The sequence below is a fragment of the Carya illinoinensis genome, chromosome 13, assembly GCF_018687715.1.
Source record: "Carya illinoinensis cultivar Pawnee chromosome 13, C.illinoinensisPawnee_v1, whole genome shotgun sequence".
In the NCBI taxonomy this organism is placed as follows: Eukaryota; Viridiplantae; Streptophyta; class Magnoliopsida; order Fagales; family Juglandaceae; genus Carya; species Carya illinoinensis.
Window position 1 is genome coordinate 14,547,226 of NC_056764.1, and position 16,453 is coordinate 14,563,678.

Sequence of the window (16,453 nt, forward strand, 5' to 3'; positions counted from 1 at the left end):
CAACAAACAACCACTCAAAACACATCCTGGGCCCAGCCCAAGCATAACACAGCGCATCCCAACCCAAAAACCAGCCCACGTACAAGCCCAGCCTACGAACACAGCGCAGCCCAACAAGACCCAACCCACGTACAAACCCATTTAGGGTTTCGTCTCTAACTTCCGCTGCTGCCCCTTTCACCGTGCGGCGTCCCCCCCCCCCTCCAACCAGGTGCAGATCAACACCATGCGCAGCTCACGGATCCCTCGCCATCTGAAAACAGGGGCTGCTCATGGCTCCAAGCTCCTCCCCCAAGACTGAAAACACCGGATGCGTGCATACTCCGGCGGTCCTCTGCAGGCCACAGAAAAACTCTGTTCTCCGGAAACTCGCCAGGGAAAAACAAGCCCTCCCCATGCATTTCTCCGGCGTTTTCACCTTCATCCTGACCCGCACCGACTTGAAAGCCGTAGGCCACCTCGTCTTCAACCTTCTCCACCATCTCGATCACCGTGAGCTACGTTTTGGAACAGAGCAAGGCCATTGAACTCTCGCTCTGAGGCCTCGGGAAAACAGGCAACACCTCCCCAAAACATCTGGACCTGAAACCCCCAACGCCTTGCGCCAAAACCCCGTAGCCATGGAGACTAGAACCGTCTCCCTATTTCCAAAAAACCAGATCTAGGAATTGGGCCTACAAAAGAGAAACAAACAAAAACAAAGAAAAAACAGAACAAAGAAAAACAACAAAGGAGCGGGAGGGAGGGAGGGAGGAAGGAGCCGAAGCTCCCGCCTCCCTCTGAGGAGATTTTTGATTTCTAGTTTCTAGAGAGATGAGAGAGGCGGGAGCTTGAGGTCAAAGAGCCCACTTTTTTCTTTTACTGCAAGATCTCTTTATAGATCAAACATTTCTCGTTAAGTTATCATCTTTTAGCTGGGTAATTGTTTGATCTTGATAGTATAGAGATATGAGTATTTAAGAATAGAGATACCTTGCCAGTTGCCAAGATTACCTTTTTTTTTTCTTTTTTTTCTGATTTAATCTCTTTTCATGCCTATTAATTTATAATGATATTAGGGCATGTGGGGACTCAAACTTAAAGCAGAATTAAGTCCAATGAATGAGTTAAAGGCAAGAAAAACAAAGCCAGTATATGGTAAATGTTGAATATGCAGATCACTTAAAACTCCCATGCAGTGAGAAGCTGCGACATTCATGTTCAAATAATATTACTAAAGACTACATAAGTTAGTGCATCCCATTAGAATATTAGAAGAGCTTCCAGCCATCGATATTTTTACAAATTTTTAGTGCATTGCTCTGTTTTTTTAACAATAAGGTTCATGCCTTCAGATGTTCTATATGTGTTTAACATCTATTCTATATTTCAAATTACTAAAAATTATAAAGAAAATATAAAAGAAAGAGAAGAGGCCTACTTATCAAAAAAGAAAGAAAGAAAGATAAGTGGCCTTCAACTTGTATTTTCTGCATTCTACTAGCCTTTGAGACTGCTTGAACTACAAACTTCATCTGTTATGTGGTTCTGTTTTAGTGCAGTGACATTTTAGTGCACATGACAGTTGTGGTTCTGTTTTGTGCATCAAAGTTGTGGTTCTTTTTTGTGCATCTGTGTTGTGCATCTGTTTTGTGCATATGAGTTGTGGTTTTGGGTTGGTTTGTCAATTATTTTGGTATTGTTTAAAATACACTACTACCATGCCATGGAATTGTGGTTCTGAGTTGTGGTTCCGGTGCATAATAGTAGCTTTGGTAATGAAATTTGTACAAAAGTTATTTAGTAGGAAAGTAGGATTTCACAAACATTTACCTGATCATGCAGCAGGTTAACCAATCAATCCACTTGGTGTTCTAATAAAAAATAGAAGTATGAATCTGTCAAGATTGGAAAACCTTTTGTGCTATTTTCACCTAATTATACTCGACCTTTCCACTTGCTGTGCCACCTCATTTTCACATGTGACCTGTGTCAAGCTACCAACTCCCTTAGTTTATCCTAATTTTTTTTTACAGCATAAGGTTCTTACAGGTTTGTTAATGATGGTCTGTTCTTATTCTGTCTCATGAGATGTGATTGTTATGATGTTTTTATTTATTTTTAATAAATAAGTCACTGTTATAATGTATCCTTAGTTTATAACAGTTTTTTTATAAACATCACTGTTATGATGTTTAAGAGCATGAGAATATTGCTCCAACTCTGAGTGCATCAGATTTGTTTTATTTTTGTTTTTGTAAAACTACCCATTTCATGTGTTGAGTGTGTATTAAGGCTACACACTCTGCTCAACTGCATGCTACCCAATAGTTCAGTTGAGATCAAGAATGTGAGTGAGATTGAACCATCCTTGAAGAGACAACTTCTTATATCAACTGTCTTGATGACTGTTGGTATTGCCGTGGTCAATTTCTTTGCTTTGCCATCGGAATTTACTCTTTATGATTTTGGGGCTGAGAAGGCTGTAAAGAATTGGTAGGCTTCCCCCCTTCGTCTGTCCTTTGGCAAATTCTTATTGTTTCGCAAGAGGTTTCGATTGATTTATTAAAATAAATTGATTCAGGCACATTTTCTTCTGTGTTGCCATTGGCTTGTGGGCTGGACTTGCTATTGGGTACACTACAGTATATTATACCAGCAATGCTTACAGGTGAGTGATCATTTTCAGATTTACAGTTTAGTGCTTATTTTCTTTTGGTCTTCTGCACTGCTGCAGAGCTGCTTATAATATTAACATTAATACCTATCCATGTAGTGATAATTGGATCTTTTTCTGTAGCTCTGCTGCTGAAACGTGGCATTCCAACTTTTATATTGCATGACCATTTCAGATTTGGATCCTGTCAAATATATCACAAATTTTGAGTCAAATATTCCCAATTTTCTTTAGACATAATGAAATTATCACTGCAGTCCATAGAATCTGTAATTGGCTGTAGGTTCACCCATAGTGGCAAGGAATCATCATGAAATGTCAAAATTGTTTTAAGTTTCTAAGGAAGCTTTCTATTAGAAAATAATTTTATGACAAGTTGGTAACTCTGTGATCCCTACATCACTTTGTGACCTGTTCCTTCTATTTAAATCTGTAAAAGAGATCACTAACCATCTAATGAGTTTAAATGACCTCGTCCAATCTGAGGGATTTTACCACCATGCACTTTCCTTGGGTGTGTTGCACAAAACATGAATGCTTCTACATGAATATTTGTATGTATCGTACCAACAACTTACAAATGTGATGCTTATTACCATGTTCAAATATTGCAGTCCGGTGCGGGATGTAGAATTGCAGAAATGGCTGGTATGAGCCATAAGATACGGGAAATTCACAGATGCTTTAGATGCTGCCGGAAATACTACTGCTGCTATTGGCAAGGTATTTTCTTTCCAGGTTCTATACTTTCTGATTAAATTGGAGCAGCATGTTATAACTATAGCATTAGCACAATGCTAAAGGTGTTGGTATACGTGGTTAGTTATTGAACTCATTTTGGAGTCATTGCTGTCCTTCTAAAGAAAAAAAGTACACATGCTGGTACCACTTTTAAAGCTAGACAGTTTAAAGCTAGACAGTTTAAATCCCTACAATAGGGTAGTGATTGCACCAGCTTCAGATTAAAGCTAGACAGTTTCCCATAGAACCCTATTTTAAGCAAGGGATTTGATGAGTAAGTTCCTTACCATCCAATCCATTTTGTATTAATGAAAGCTTGTTTACATCTGTGCAAATTTACAGACTCTATTTTGTGGTAGCTAGTACTTGGAAAGTGTGACTGGTGTCAATTGATATTAATCATGATTTTTTTTTGGGTAGATTTCTTGTTATATTGGTAAAACAGTAGATAACAATTGATGTGGGAGGCAAGTTGGTGCAAACTGGTATCATAGATGGTTAAAGTGGGAAAAGGTCAGTGTTTTCCTTTCCTTTAGGATGGATATCAGGTGAGGTTGAATATAGATCTAGGATAATGATCTATATTCATGAATATAGATTTTGATGAATTTACAAGATATAATAAGTTGATTTAATTATATGATAAGGATGTTGTGTGTTTTAGGCTATGACAACCATATAGGTTCAACTGTATTATAATTTTTTTTTTATTTTTTAAAATACTATTTGCGGCGATTAAAAGTCGCCGGAAAAATCCATTTTCTTGCGGGGAATAGGCTGATAAAACTGCAAAGGGTGTTTAATGGCGGCGATTCAAAAATCGCTGGTAAATCCTTTGGCAGCGATTTTTGAATCGCTGGCAAATGAATTTAATAACCGAAAGACATTTGCCAGCGAATAAAAAATCGCTGCCAAAGGATTTCCCAGCGATTTTTTAATCGCTGGCAAAGGAATTTAAAGCTCAGAAGTCATTTGCCAGCGATTCAAAAATCGCTGGGAAAGGATTTAGCAGCGATTTTCTAATCGCTAGCAAATGACTTTCTGTTTTTAAATTCCTTTGCCAGCGATTCAAAAATCGCTGGCAAAGGATTTGGCAGCGATTTTGTAATCGCTGGCAAATGACTTTCTGTTTTTAAATTTCTTTCCCGGCGATTCAAAACTCGCTGGGAAATCCGTTAGTTTTAGCGGCGATTTTTTGGTTTCCGCCGCAGTATATCGGAAATGGTTGAATAGTACCGGCGAATATTCAGCGATTTTGTAATCGCCGGTATATGTATTTGGCGGGGATTTTTTCACTTTTCCCGACGATTATAAATCGCCGGGAAAAGTGCAATCTGTTGTAGTGAAAGTGAGAGAGATAGGAGGAGACGTGAGCCTAGTATTGAGAATAGGTACAATAAGAATGAAGAGTATGACGAGTTTCTTATTGTTAGGCGTCCTCCCAATACAAAATTTAAGATGGATGGTATAGAACAGCAAAGAGAGAACATTTTTCATACTAGATGCCACATCAACAACAAGGTATGTAATATGATTATTGATAGAGGGAGTTGTACTAATGTTGCTAGTACTACTTTAGTTGAGAAATTGAATTTACCTATTTTGAAACACCCTAAACCATACAAGTTGTAGTGGTTGAATGATTGTGGGGAGGTTAGGATAAATAAGCTAGTGCTAGTTTCTTTTTCAATTGGGAGGTACAAGGATGAGATATTTTGTGATGTAGTGCCTATGGATGCTGGCCATATTTTATTGGGGAGGCCATGACAGTGTGATAGGAGAGTGATCTATGATGAGTTTAGGAACATGTACAGTTTTGAAAAGGATGGAAAAACAATCAAACTTGCTTCTTTAACTCCAACACAGGTCCATGAGGACCAACTGAAGTTGAAAAGTGAGTTTGATCAAAAAAGAAAGAGAAAAGTGAGATTGATCAAAAAAGAAAGAGTGAAAGTGAGATTGAAAAAAAAAAGAAATGGTGAGGCCAAAACCTCAAGAGAAGGAGAGAGTGAAAAAAACAAAGAGAGTGAAGAAAAAATAGAGAGTGAAAAGAATAAAGAGACTGAAGAAAAGAGAGAGAGAGTGAAAAGAAAAAAGAGAGTGAAAAGGAAAAAGAGAGTGAAAGAAAAAAAAGAGTGAAAAGAAAAGCAGGAGTGAAGAAAGTGAGAGAAAAACAAAGAGAGATGTGAGTTTTTATGCTAAGGCGAATTTTACTATTAATGGATTTAATGAATCTTTGTCTAGTATTGTTATCTCTTTATTACAGGGATATGAGGTCATGATTCCTAGCGGTATGTTTAGTGGATTACCACCTATTAGAGAGATAAAGCAATACATTGATCTTGTGTCAGGTGCGACAATTCCTACCCGACCTTTCTTTGAAGAACATAAGTCCTTGATGCACTTGAAGGGACAAGGTAAGTTGAATAGAATTCATGCCAAGTGGGTTCAATTCATTGAGACCTTTCCTCATGTAATTCAGTACATATATGGTAAGAAAAATTTTGTGTTCAATTCTTTAGCAAGAAGGTATGTCATTGTCATCATTTTAGATACAAAATTATTAAGACTTGAATATGATAAGAAATTGTATGTTATTGATGATGGCTTAGCTAGTGCGTATAGAGTATGTGAGAAAACATTGTTTGGTAAGTTTTATAGACTAGATTGGTACTTGTTTAGAGAGAAAAGATTTTGTGTGCCTACTAATCTTATGCGCGAGTTGCTTGTGCATGGATGTGGTCTGTTGGAAAATTTTGATATAAAGAGGACTTTAAACGTGTTGCATGACCATTGGTGGGAGTACTTCTTGCCATTCATTAAGTTTGCATATGGTTGGAGTGGTCACTTTGGTATAAAGAATATTTTAGGCATATTGCATGAACAATGGTGGGAGTATTGTTTCTCATTCATTGAGTTTGCATATAGTTGGAGTGGTCACTTTGGTGTAAAGAAGAGTTTAGGCGTACTGCATAAACACTTTTGGGAGTACGGTTTACCATTCATTGAGGTCGCATATAATTTGAGTGATCATTTTGGTGTAAGGAAGACTTTAGATGTGTTTCATGAACATTTATGCGAGTATCATTTTCCATTCATTAAATTGTTGCATGAACGTTTGCGAGAGTATCATTTGTCATTATTAGAGCTTTCATATAATAAGACCATGCATACTACTATTTCTCATTCATCTTTTGAAGTTGTTTTTGGTTTTAATCCACTTATTCCTTTTGATTTAATGCCTTTACCTGTTGATGACAGAAGTAGCTTGGATGGACATTTTCAAATTCTTGATACAATTAATGATACTTCATATCTAGTGGATCTTCCAGGTAAGTATCATGTGTTTGCTATTTTCAATGTTACTGATCTTTTTCCCTTTGATTCAGGTGGGGATTTGAGGACGAATCATTTTGAGGAGATGGGGAATGATGGGCTCCAAGGTGGACTAAGTCGTAAAGATCTTTTGCAAGTTTCAGAATGGGCAATTACAAGATCAAGAGTTAGGAAGATGAAAAAAGCTATGCAATGATTGGTGAAATCCACTTGAGACGTGTTTAGCAAGAGCCAACATTCAAGATGAGCTTGAGAGGAGGAGATCTAGTTTTCATGCACGTGATACACTACAAAAGACACGACTTGGGCTTATTGTTATTGAAAGCTTTGGACTTATTTATTTCATTAAAAGAGCTTATTTTATTAGTTTAGAATAAGTGGGCTTGAGGATGTCAACCCACACGTGTCTTATTTCTAATGAGCTAGGGTTTTTGGGAAGGCCTTGTATTTTGGCCAATGGCATATTTGGAAAGTTATTATTTAAAGTAAATTAGGGTTTTAGAAGTACTGTAGCCGGGCACTATTCATGCTACAGTACCATGGCTCACTTAGGATTTTGGAGATTTTATTTAAACCACTTGGAGCCTCATTTGAGAGGGTAAGACATTTTTTATTGAATTTTCATTGTGAGTGAGTTTTCTCCTCTTGTTCTTAATTGAACTCTTGAACTTATCAAAAGTAAATCACAACCTTTGTGGCGTTCCTCCTTGTAATTTGGGTTTTTGAGACGGGATTTCATTGGATCTAGATTTTAATATAATATAGGTTCTTGAAACGAGATCTCAACGGATCTAAATTTTCTATCCATAGACTTGAGTTTGGCGTTCTTGGGTATGTTTTCAAATTGATTGTGGGTTCAAGGGATTCTCTTCCCGCGGGTTCACATCACACATCTTTTTTACTAATGATAATCTCTTATTTTACAAAACCAATTCTTTGGAATGAAATCAAGTTCTATAAAATTTGGAACAATTTGAGAAAGCTTCTGGGTAGATGCTTAACAAAGAGAAGATTTTTATTTTTTTAATAGAAACACTCCATAAGAGGTAAAGAATACAATTGTTCAAATAGCAGGGGTGAGATCCACTGGAACATATGAGATGTATTTGGGGCTTCTAGCTACAGTAGGGAGATCAAAACTTGCAACTTTTAATTATTTGCTAGACAAGACATGGGCATTTCTAATTGAAAAACCAAGTTTTTGTCTACTACAGGGAAGGAAATTCTATTGAAGAAAGTGTTTCAAGCTATTCCAACTTACACCATGGGCATATTCCTATTATCTATAACCAAGAAGTTGAACAAAATGTTAAGAAAGTTTTAGTGGGGACAAAATGGTGAGAGTACTAAAGTCTAATAAATTAAATGGAAGCAAATGGGGCTAGCTAAAAAGGTTGGAGGTTTGGGGTTTGAAGATTTTGAAAGCTTTAACTTACCCATGTTGGCTAAACAAAGTTGGAAAATGTTTAAGAATCCAGACTCTTCACCTGCTAGAGTATTAAAACAGAAGTATTTTTCCAATAAAGATCTACTAGAGGCAACTTTGGGCAATAGACCATTTTATGATTAAAGGAGCATAATTGCAGGGCAAAAACTTCTTAAGGAGGGACTAATATGAAGGATAGGAAATGGTAGGCAAGTTAGAATTTGGCAAGATAAGTGGATTCCCAAGCATCATTCCTTGATGATCCACTCACCTTGTCCAAATGACAATGAAGATACTAAGGTTGCTTAACTGATTGAATCTGATATAAGTAGATGGAATGTAAGGAAGCTGAACAACCTTTTGTCTTCACAAGATGTTGATATAATTTAAAATATACCTCTTTGTGTTGGGAGAAGGGAGGATAGTCTAGTGTGGTATTATACAAAGGAATGCATTTTTTTTTTTTTGTAAAAAGTGCCTATCATCTTCACAAAGACATTAAAGTTAGAAGTCAAGGGTGCTGTTCTGAGAAGAATATAGCATAATCTGTTTGGAAATAAATATAGAAGTTGAAGGTGGCAAATGCAATCAAGATGTTCATATGGAGGGCTTGTCAAGATGCACTACCAATAGGATCCAACCTGTGCAGAAGGAAACTTCTTGATGATGATTCATGTCCTATATGCGAAGTCTATAGAGAATTAATGAGGTTTGCTATTTGGGGCTGTGAAAGAGTTCGAGATATTTGGTGTCAAAGTAGCAAGAGAATTCAAAAGTTTGTCTTTCAAAGTGATTGTTTTCTAGACATTTGGAGCAAGCTTTGTATTATTCTTAACTAGGATGAACTTGAGGAACTTTCAATAGCAGTAAGGTTGATCTGGTTGATAAGAAATGATGTGATTCATGGAAAACAGTTCAAACATCCTAATTCTATTGTAAGCAAAGCAAAGGCAGATTGACTAACTTTCAAGAGTGCACAAATTCTCAAAAAGCTTCCTCAATAGCAAATTGGATAGATTCCTCCCAAATGGACTAAGCCTCCAGATTAGTTTTTTAAAGTCAACTGGAATGTTGCAGTTGATAAGGTGAATGGCAAGATTGGTATAGGAGTGATCATTCATGATGGGCAAGGCCATGTGATAAGATCTTTGAGTGCCAACAAAAGTTTATATGCAAGTCCTAGGGTGGCTGAGTCTTATGCTATCATCATTGCTACAAATTTTTGTAAAGATTTGGGCATTCGATCATTAATATTGGACGGAGATGTTTTACAAGTTGTGAATAATCTTTTAATGAAAAACAATGATTGGTCACAAGGAGGTTGGTTAGTTGAAGATGCCATATTTATGTTCAATTCCTTTACTATTGGTCAGTCCTCCATATAAGAAGAGAAGCTAATCAAGTTGCTCATATTCTTGCTCGGGAAGTATTATCTCTTCAAGGTAATTCTATAGTTTTGGAAGAAATTCCAACATGTATTCAGTCAATTGTTTCTCTTGAGATGTTGTAAGACTTGCTGAGCAATAAAATTTCATCTTTAAAAAAAAAAAAAAAAAAATCTAGACTTAGGGGATGATCGCTTAGAGAATAAGATGAAATGAAACTTTTGTGAATAGTAGTGAGATAACTTGAGTTTAATGTTTTATGAGGTTTAGGGAAAGGAGAAAGAAAAAGTTGAAGAAAAAATATTATAAAGTTAAAATATTATTAGAATATAATTTTTAAATATAATTTTTATTTGAAAATTTGAAAAATTTTAAATTATTTTTTATTTAAAAGTTTGAGATTATTGTAATGATTAGTTTGAAAATATTTATATTTAAATGATATTTGTGAAGGAAATGAGATGAGATAGATTAAAACTATTTCTAAACATCCCTTTTAAACATAAATTGATCATTTTAATATATCCTTCTAATTATAAAAAATTATATTTGCAAATCAATATGGTTGTCACAACTTTCATATCGATAACACCAGTACATCAATGACGTGATAGAATTTAATTTAATTTTCTTACAAATTAAGTTAGGAAAATGCTACTCTTATCCATGGTTTTTATCTCTGATTTCTACCGCTTTGACTTTTTTATTTTATTATTATTATTATTATTATTATTATTTACTTAATGATTAAGTAAGTATTTTTTTAATAATATTGTAAATTTTTAAAACATATTTAAATGTGTTAAAAAAATATATATAAAAAAATACATCACAAAAATCTCAAAAAAGCACAAGCGGGAGTCCTAACGAGAGCTCCCAACGGTGAAAGTAGCACCAGCCATTAACTTATGACACGCAGTACTGGTCATGTGGATCAGGTTTCCTCTGCATTTTACGTCATTAAATCAAGACTTTTAAATTACATGATATATTGTTTTATACAATTAATACTATTGTACAAAATCAAGACTTTTGTAGGATAGCTTGAACGTTCAATCATGCATTATAAATCGTTAAACTCTGATTTCTTTTTCACCTGATCATGTTTTAATGGCTTTCAAAAGAAAAAAAGAAAAATATAGAGGCCAGAGAAGATAATATATTAATAATTATATTAGTACTATAATGCCAAAAAATACAAACTAGATTACAAATCATCATACACGACCTTTTATCAAAGACGAAAAAAAACACTAATCTGTCAAAACATCTTTGATAAGTCATCGGTACCAAGTGCTAGCTATCTAGTCTGCATGCATGCATATATGCTCACACTCACGTCCAGAGAAAACCTTAAAATTAGGAAACCAACATTCCCACCCTTACCAAAACCTAAAATCAATCAATAATCTTCATTGCTATTGTTCATGTTGTTGTTGTTGTTATTGTTGTAGTCTTCATTTTCCTCAGCTCTGTCTTCCAAAATGGTCTCTAGGGTAGGGGTACTGGAAGGCTTCAATGGTAAATCAATAAGTGATGGTGCAACCTCAATCCAAGTGATGCTCATCACATGCCTCAGCTCCTTTGCCATTGCAATTACTGGATGCTGATAAGGGAAATATTATTTCAGCTTGATGCCTCTCTTTCTCCTTGGAGTTTGGTTGAGAAAGAGAGTATCAGAGAAAAAGAGAACAATGCAAAATATATCAGGAACAGGAGGAAATTCAAGGCGGAAAAAGGAAAAAAAGAAAAAGAAAAAGAAAATGAGAATTGGGTTGAGCTAAAGGAGATGAATAGCAGGCGTTTATATGGGGGTAGGAGTCTAAGTTTAGCAATGAAGATCAAAACCATATGATATATTTGGCATTGCTTGCTCTATTTTCTCTCTCTTTCTGGAAGAAGATTACCAAGTCAATTAGGATGTTAGAAAGCATGGATCACCAAAATTTCCCTACAAAATGAAGGAAGGAGATTGAATATGCATGTTTGGCAAACATGAATTGATGATTTTTGGCTTATTTTGTGTGCCTCATAACAGATTAACATCTGCTTCTAAGAACCACAGAAAAGTAACCAAATTCTCGTTTAGTGAAACCTTTGACCGTGTGGGGTGAAACAGAAATCTTGTTAACCAAACTGTCCAGATCGAATGCTCTGAAGAGGTTTTACATCCAAAACATGGCCAATCTAAATTTGGTTGTTTTGTTATCTGTTCCCGTGCAAATTGGAATAGATTTGGAGGGTCAATACACGTTTGAAATTCATGAATAATATAGCCTTATTAATATAGTTAAACCTTAAAAAACTAAAAAAAGATGGTCGTTTTCATTTTCTGAGAACAAGTGATATATCTTATTATGGTCACAATCATCTTTTTATGACGAGAAATCTTAAAAATTGCTTAGATGCAACATGTCTTTTCCCAAGTTAAACCCCGACACATATAATACTCTTACATCATGCGAATCAAAGAAATCGTCGACTTCTAACATATAGGACGTGACCCATAGTAACTGTTTACACCCAAGGTTATAGAACTTTAATCTTGGGGGACCGTATCCTTTATTAAAATACAAGTTCTTACCACTTGAACCAACTCCTGGAATTTCATATTATTCTAATGGTCAAATCTTAACCTAGCCTACCATACATAAATATTAAGAACTCGTTTGGATAATGAGATGAGATAGTTTTAGATGAAAGTTAAAAATTGAATAAAATATTTTTAGAATATTATTATTATTATCTTGAAATTTGAAAAAGTTGAATTAGGATTTAAAAAAGTTGAATTGCTTATTATATCTTATGTAGAAATTTGAGAAAATTGTAATGACAAGATAAGATGATTTTGGTATCCAAATGGGCTCTAAAACTTGTCCTAGTTTTAGGTGCACATTTTTCACTCTTTGGAAGATTCATATATGATGTAAAATATTTGAAACATAAAATGTATTATTTGAGATATATTTCATCCTTTTTCATTTAATCAAATGTTAAACATAAAATTTCTTATTTGACAGTTTCAACATATCACCTCGCATACATTTGAACCAACACTGAAAAATCTCTTATGGAAATCAATACAAGATGTTTTGAATTGAGATTGTTTTTATGTAAAGAAAAAAATACTTGAAAACTCTTTTGTTTACAAACATAACCTTATTGTGTGTGTGTATAAATATATATATATATATATATATATATTTGTTCTTTTAATAGGATAAATTGCAAAATAAGTATCCGAATTTTCACATTTTTAGAAATTCGAGATCTCAATTTTCAATTTTCACAAAATTGATACATGAATTTCAAGAATTGAGATTAGATACCCCATCAATCTCCCAGTTCGAAAATTAATTGGAGGATTGCCATTGCCACGTGACATTAGAATGCCGTTTGCCAGCCCTGTAGATCATGTAGATATTAATAAAGCATGTCCGCAAATAAAAAATTGACGCGTGATATTCCTTAGTTTTATAACGATAGATTGATCATGGAGGTATCTAAATTGTGAGATTTTTTTTTTTTTTTTCAAAAAACTGAGAACTCAAATCCAAAATACTAATTTTGCAATTAATCCTTTTATTTGAACAAGATCAAAGTTCTAATGTATTAATGGCCTCTGAGACTAGTGATGTGCTACCCATGCTACACCAAGGGCCCATGTGTTCATCAGCTCGTTTGTGTCGGGCACATTATGGGCCAGCTTAGTTCAGCTCGCAAAGTCAAGGTAGTAGAAACTGTCAACTGTCACGAGCTTTGCATATTATAATAATTTACCCATTACCAGTTCGGTCAGGTTCCTGTTAGAAATGAGTCAATCTTAACTCCACTCCAGTAACTTAAATGTTTTAGTCAGATTCAAATAATTCGTATTCGTATCAAATGGCAAAGCGTTGTTCATATCAAATTAACATGAACATATTAAATTGAAATGAACAGAGCACAATTAAACTCAGACTCACAGCGTATTATTTCACATCATGTCCATGTTGAGCTCATGTATGGTATAAAAGATTGACAATCTAGACAATATCTTCAACTCAATCATCAAGATTAAACTGTTACCCGACTTATAAAAAATGATTAACCTGTCGTTCTATCCATCAAACGTGCAGAATGATGAGAAATAAGAAATGTATAAATGAACTATTGTAAGCGCCAATCATTGTGAAAATTGAGTGGGAGCCAAGATTTTGATTCCGTTTACCCATTTTGTTTTTTCTTTTTTGTGTGGTAATGTGTTAGCCTTGGGAAGACTATAGGGACTCTCACCCCATCGAACTTGGATACAAGGAGACTCTCACCCCTATTGAACTTGTATGTTGTATCGGTTAGTTTATCCATACATATCTAACTTGCTGAGGGAAAAAAAAAACGTGAAAGATAGAAGGGGAATTTTTGTTATGCAATTGGGGAGGATATCATCCAGAGAACAAACACCTTTAAAGCGGGTGCCACTATATCTGACTATAAGTACATGTTTGGGATTGTGGTGAAAAATATAACTTATTAACTTATAACTTAAATAATAACTATATATTTAGGACTTATATCAGTCAATATGTATATCCATCATCTCACAATCCTTATCTATAGAGCACTAAATGCAAGATGCCGTTGTTTCTGAAGCTGCATACTAAATGCATTTTGGTCTGACTCACATAGAAGGGGCAAAAATTTAACAACTGTAAGCTTGGACTCTGTTCATTAATGATCCCATGAAAAACAAAATATATGAGCAATTGAGTGTCACTAGAGAGAGAGGGAGTTAATTGATTAATGACCAATAACAATAGTATATGTATCTTAATGAAATCACACTACGAATGTGTCACCCTAATTTCAATTAAAAAGGGAAATTAAAGATTGAGAAATGATATTTGCAGTCGTGGTTATGCAAGCGGCGTGCAGTTGCTTTGAAAAAAATGAATTAATATGGGATCCACGTGAAAAAAAAAAAAAAAAAAAACTTTTTAATCGTGGACCCCACTCTTTTTCAAAGCGATTGCGCGGCGTTTGCAATTCCACGACTGTATGTAGCATTGCTCTTAAAGATTTAGGGAATTGAATATAGCTTGATCAAAGATGAAATGTTACAAAACAAGGTCTAAATAAAAAGCAGCAAAGAAAAATGTCACTGACCCCATTTGCTGTGAGTAAATTACAGAAGCATACAGAGAGTTTTGAACCCACAACTTTCTTAAAAGTAGAAGAAGCGCCACTTGAGCTGGAGCTAAATGGCAAAAAGGTCAATCAACCATTGAAATTGGAACAAAGATGTTTAAATGGACAGGTTGCATGATAAAATATGAAAATGAGATTGGTTGCAGAAGTTTTGGATGTTTCAATCCCTTTTCCTAGGTTCATACTTCCTATATGCCAATTAAATGAAAGCTGTTTCACTAGCAGAAGGCATAGAACAGACGGGAAGAAAACAGGAGACACACTAAGTAAAGCAACACAATTCAACACATTATAGAAGTAAGAATCTTAGAGAGCAAAAGAATCAAACGGATGAAATTACCAAATACAGTTGGAAGTTTCACAAGCAAATAGTTACAAGAATTCAACAGAAACAAAAGGATTTACCTTTCCCTACTTTTCTCCGCATCAAGCGTTACGGTAGACAACGATCACATTGCCACTAAACTATATAACAGCAATAAACAAATAAGTAAATTACCATGCGTGCATTGAGCTAACAAAAATCAATCCCCCAGCGAAAGAGATGACACTAACACCATAACTTCAACATCATTAAATTAGCAAACAAATCCCTGCAAATATTCTAATTTCTTAAACATAGTAAACCATACAATCCCCAAATTATCCAAAACAAAACAAATTAAAACTATATTTGAAAAAAAAAAAATCCTCAATGGGGAACTTAGTCCAGAGAGATTTCGACATCACCATCAGTGATCTCCTGCTGCAAGTCCTTGGGGTCTTTCCCGTCGACCGTACAACCGACGGATACGCACGTACCGAGAATCTCCTTGACGGTCCCAGAGAGGTCCTTGGCCATGGACCTGTGCCGCATGACCTTCGCGATCTCGATAACGTCGTCGAGGGAGATGTTCCCGTTATGCTTGATATTCTTCGTCTTCTTACGGTCGCGCTCGGGCTCCTTAAGGGCCTTGATAACGAGGGCGGCAGCGGAGGGGACAACGGAGACCTTGGCCTGACGGTTCTGGACCGTGAGCTTGACCGTGACTCGGAGGCCCTTCCAGTCCTTGGCGGTCTCCTTGGCTATGTCCTCTCCGATCTTCTTGGGGGAGAGCCCGAGGGGGCCAATTTTGGGAGCGAGTGAACTCGCCGCGCCAACCTCGCCGCCAGTGACTCGGACATAGACATCCACGACCTGTGAAGGGTCAAACTTCGGCGGCATTGTTGCTTTGGTAAGAGGGGGGCCGAGGGTTGCGGAGAAGCGACCGCGAGTGGTGAAATCATGAGAATTATAAAGAAGCTAGGGTTTCGCTCCCCAAGTTAAGAGATGAAATGTCTTTTGAGACCTTTGATAACGAGGAGTTTAATGCCTATTTTACTCATTTCTTGTGAATAGTGGATAGGCATTTTGGTCGTTTAAATAAAGTATATTTATTTATTTTTGATAAATACATAAAGTAAGTTTAAACTTAGATATTTATAATGAAATTAAATACTCAATTTAGATCAACTATTTATAAAAAAATAAATATTTTAATTATAAAAAGATTCAATAAAAATAAATTTACAAACAGACGCAACTTGATACTATACGTTAAATCTACTTTTGATACATTAAATCTATAAAGTAGATCTAACATAACATATCAAGTCAAGTCAGTTTCTAATTTTATTTTTGTATGATCTTTTTGTGACTGTAATATTTTTCTTTAAGTTAAATTTGGCAAAATTACATAAAAT

At 35.3% G+C, this 16,453-nt stretch overlaps 2 protein-coding genes across 2 annotated transcripts; one reads left to right on the forward strand and one right to left on the reverse strand.

The window, feature by feature from the left end:
- Positions 1–1,616: 1,616 nt before the first annotated feature.
- On the forward strand, positions 1,617–3,310 carry LOC122290974 (pyrophosphate-energized vacuolar membrane proton pump-like). The gene is made up of 3 exons (XM_043098631.1): positions 1,617–2,475; positions 2,564–2,650; positions 3,271–3,310. Exons 1-3 carry the CDS (start codon positions 2,297–2,299, stop codon positions 3,308–3,310), a joined length of 306 nt encoding a protein of 101 aa, XP_042954565.1. The 5' UTR covers positions 1,617–2,296.
- An 11,972-nt stretch (positions 3,311–15,282) lies between these two features.
- On the reverse strand, positions 15,283–16,022 carry LOC122290783 (60S ribosomal protein L12-like). The gene has a single exon (XM_043098423.1). It carries the CDS (start codon positions 15,933–15,935, stop codon positions 15,435–15,437), a length of 501 nt encoding a protein of 166 aa, XP_042954357.1. The 5' UTR covers positions 15,936–16,022; the 3' UTR covers positions 15,283–15,434.
- Between the last annotated feature and the right edge of the window lie 431 nt (positions 16,023–16,453).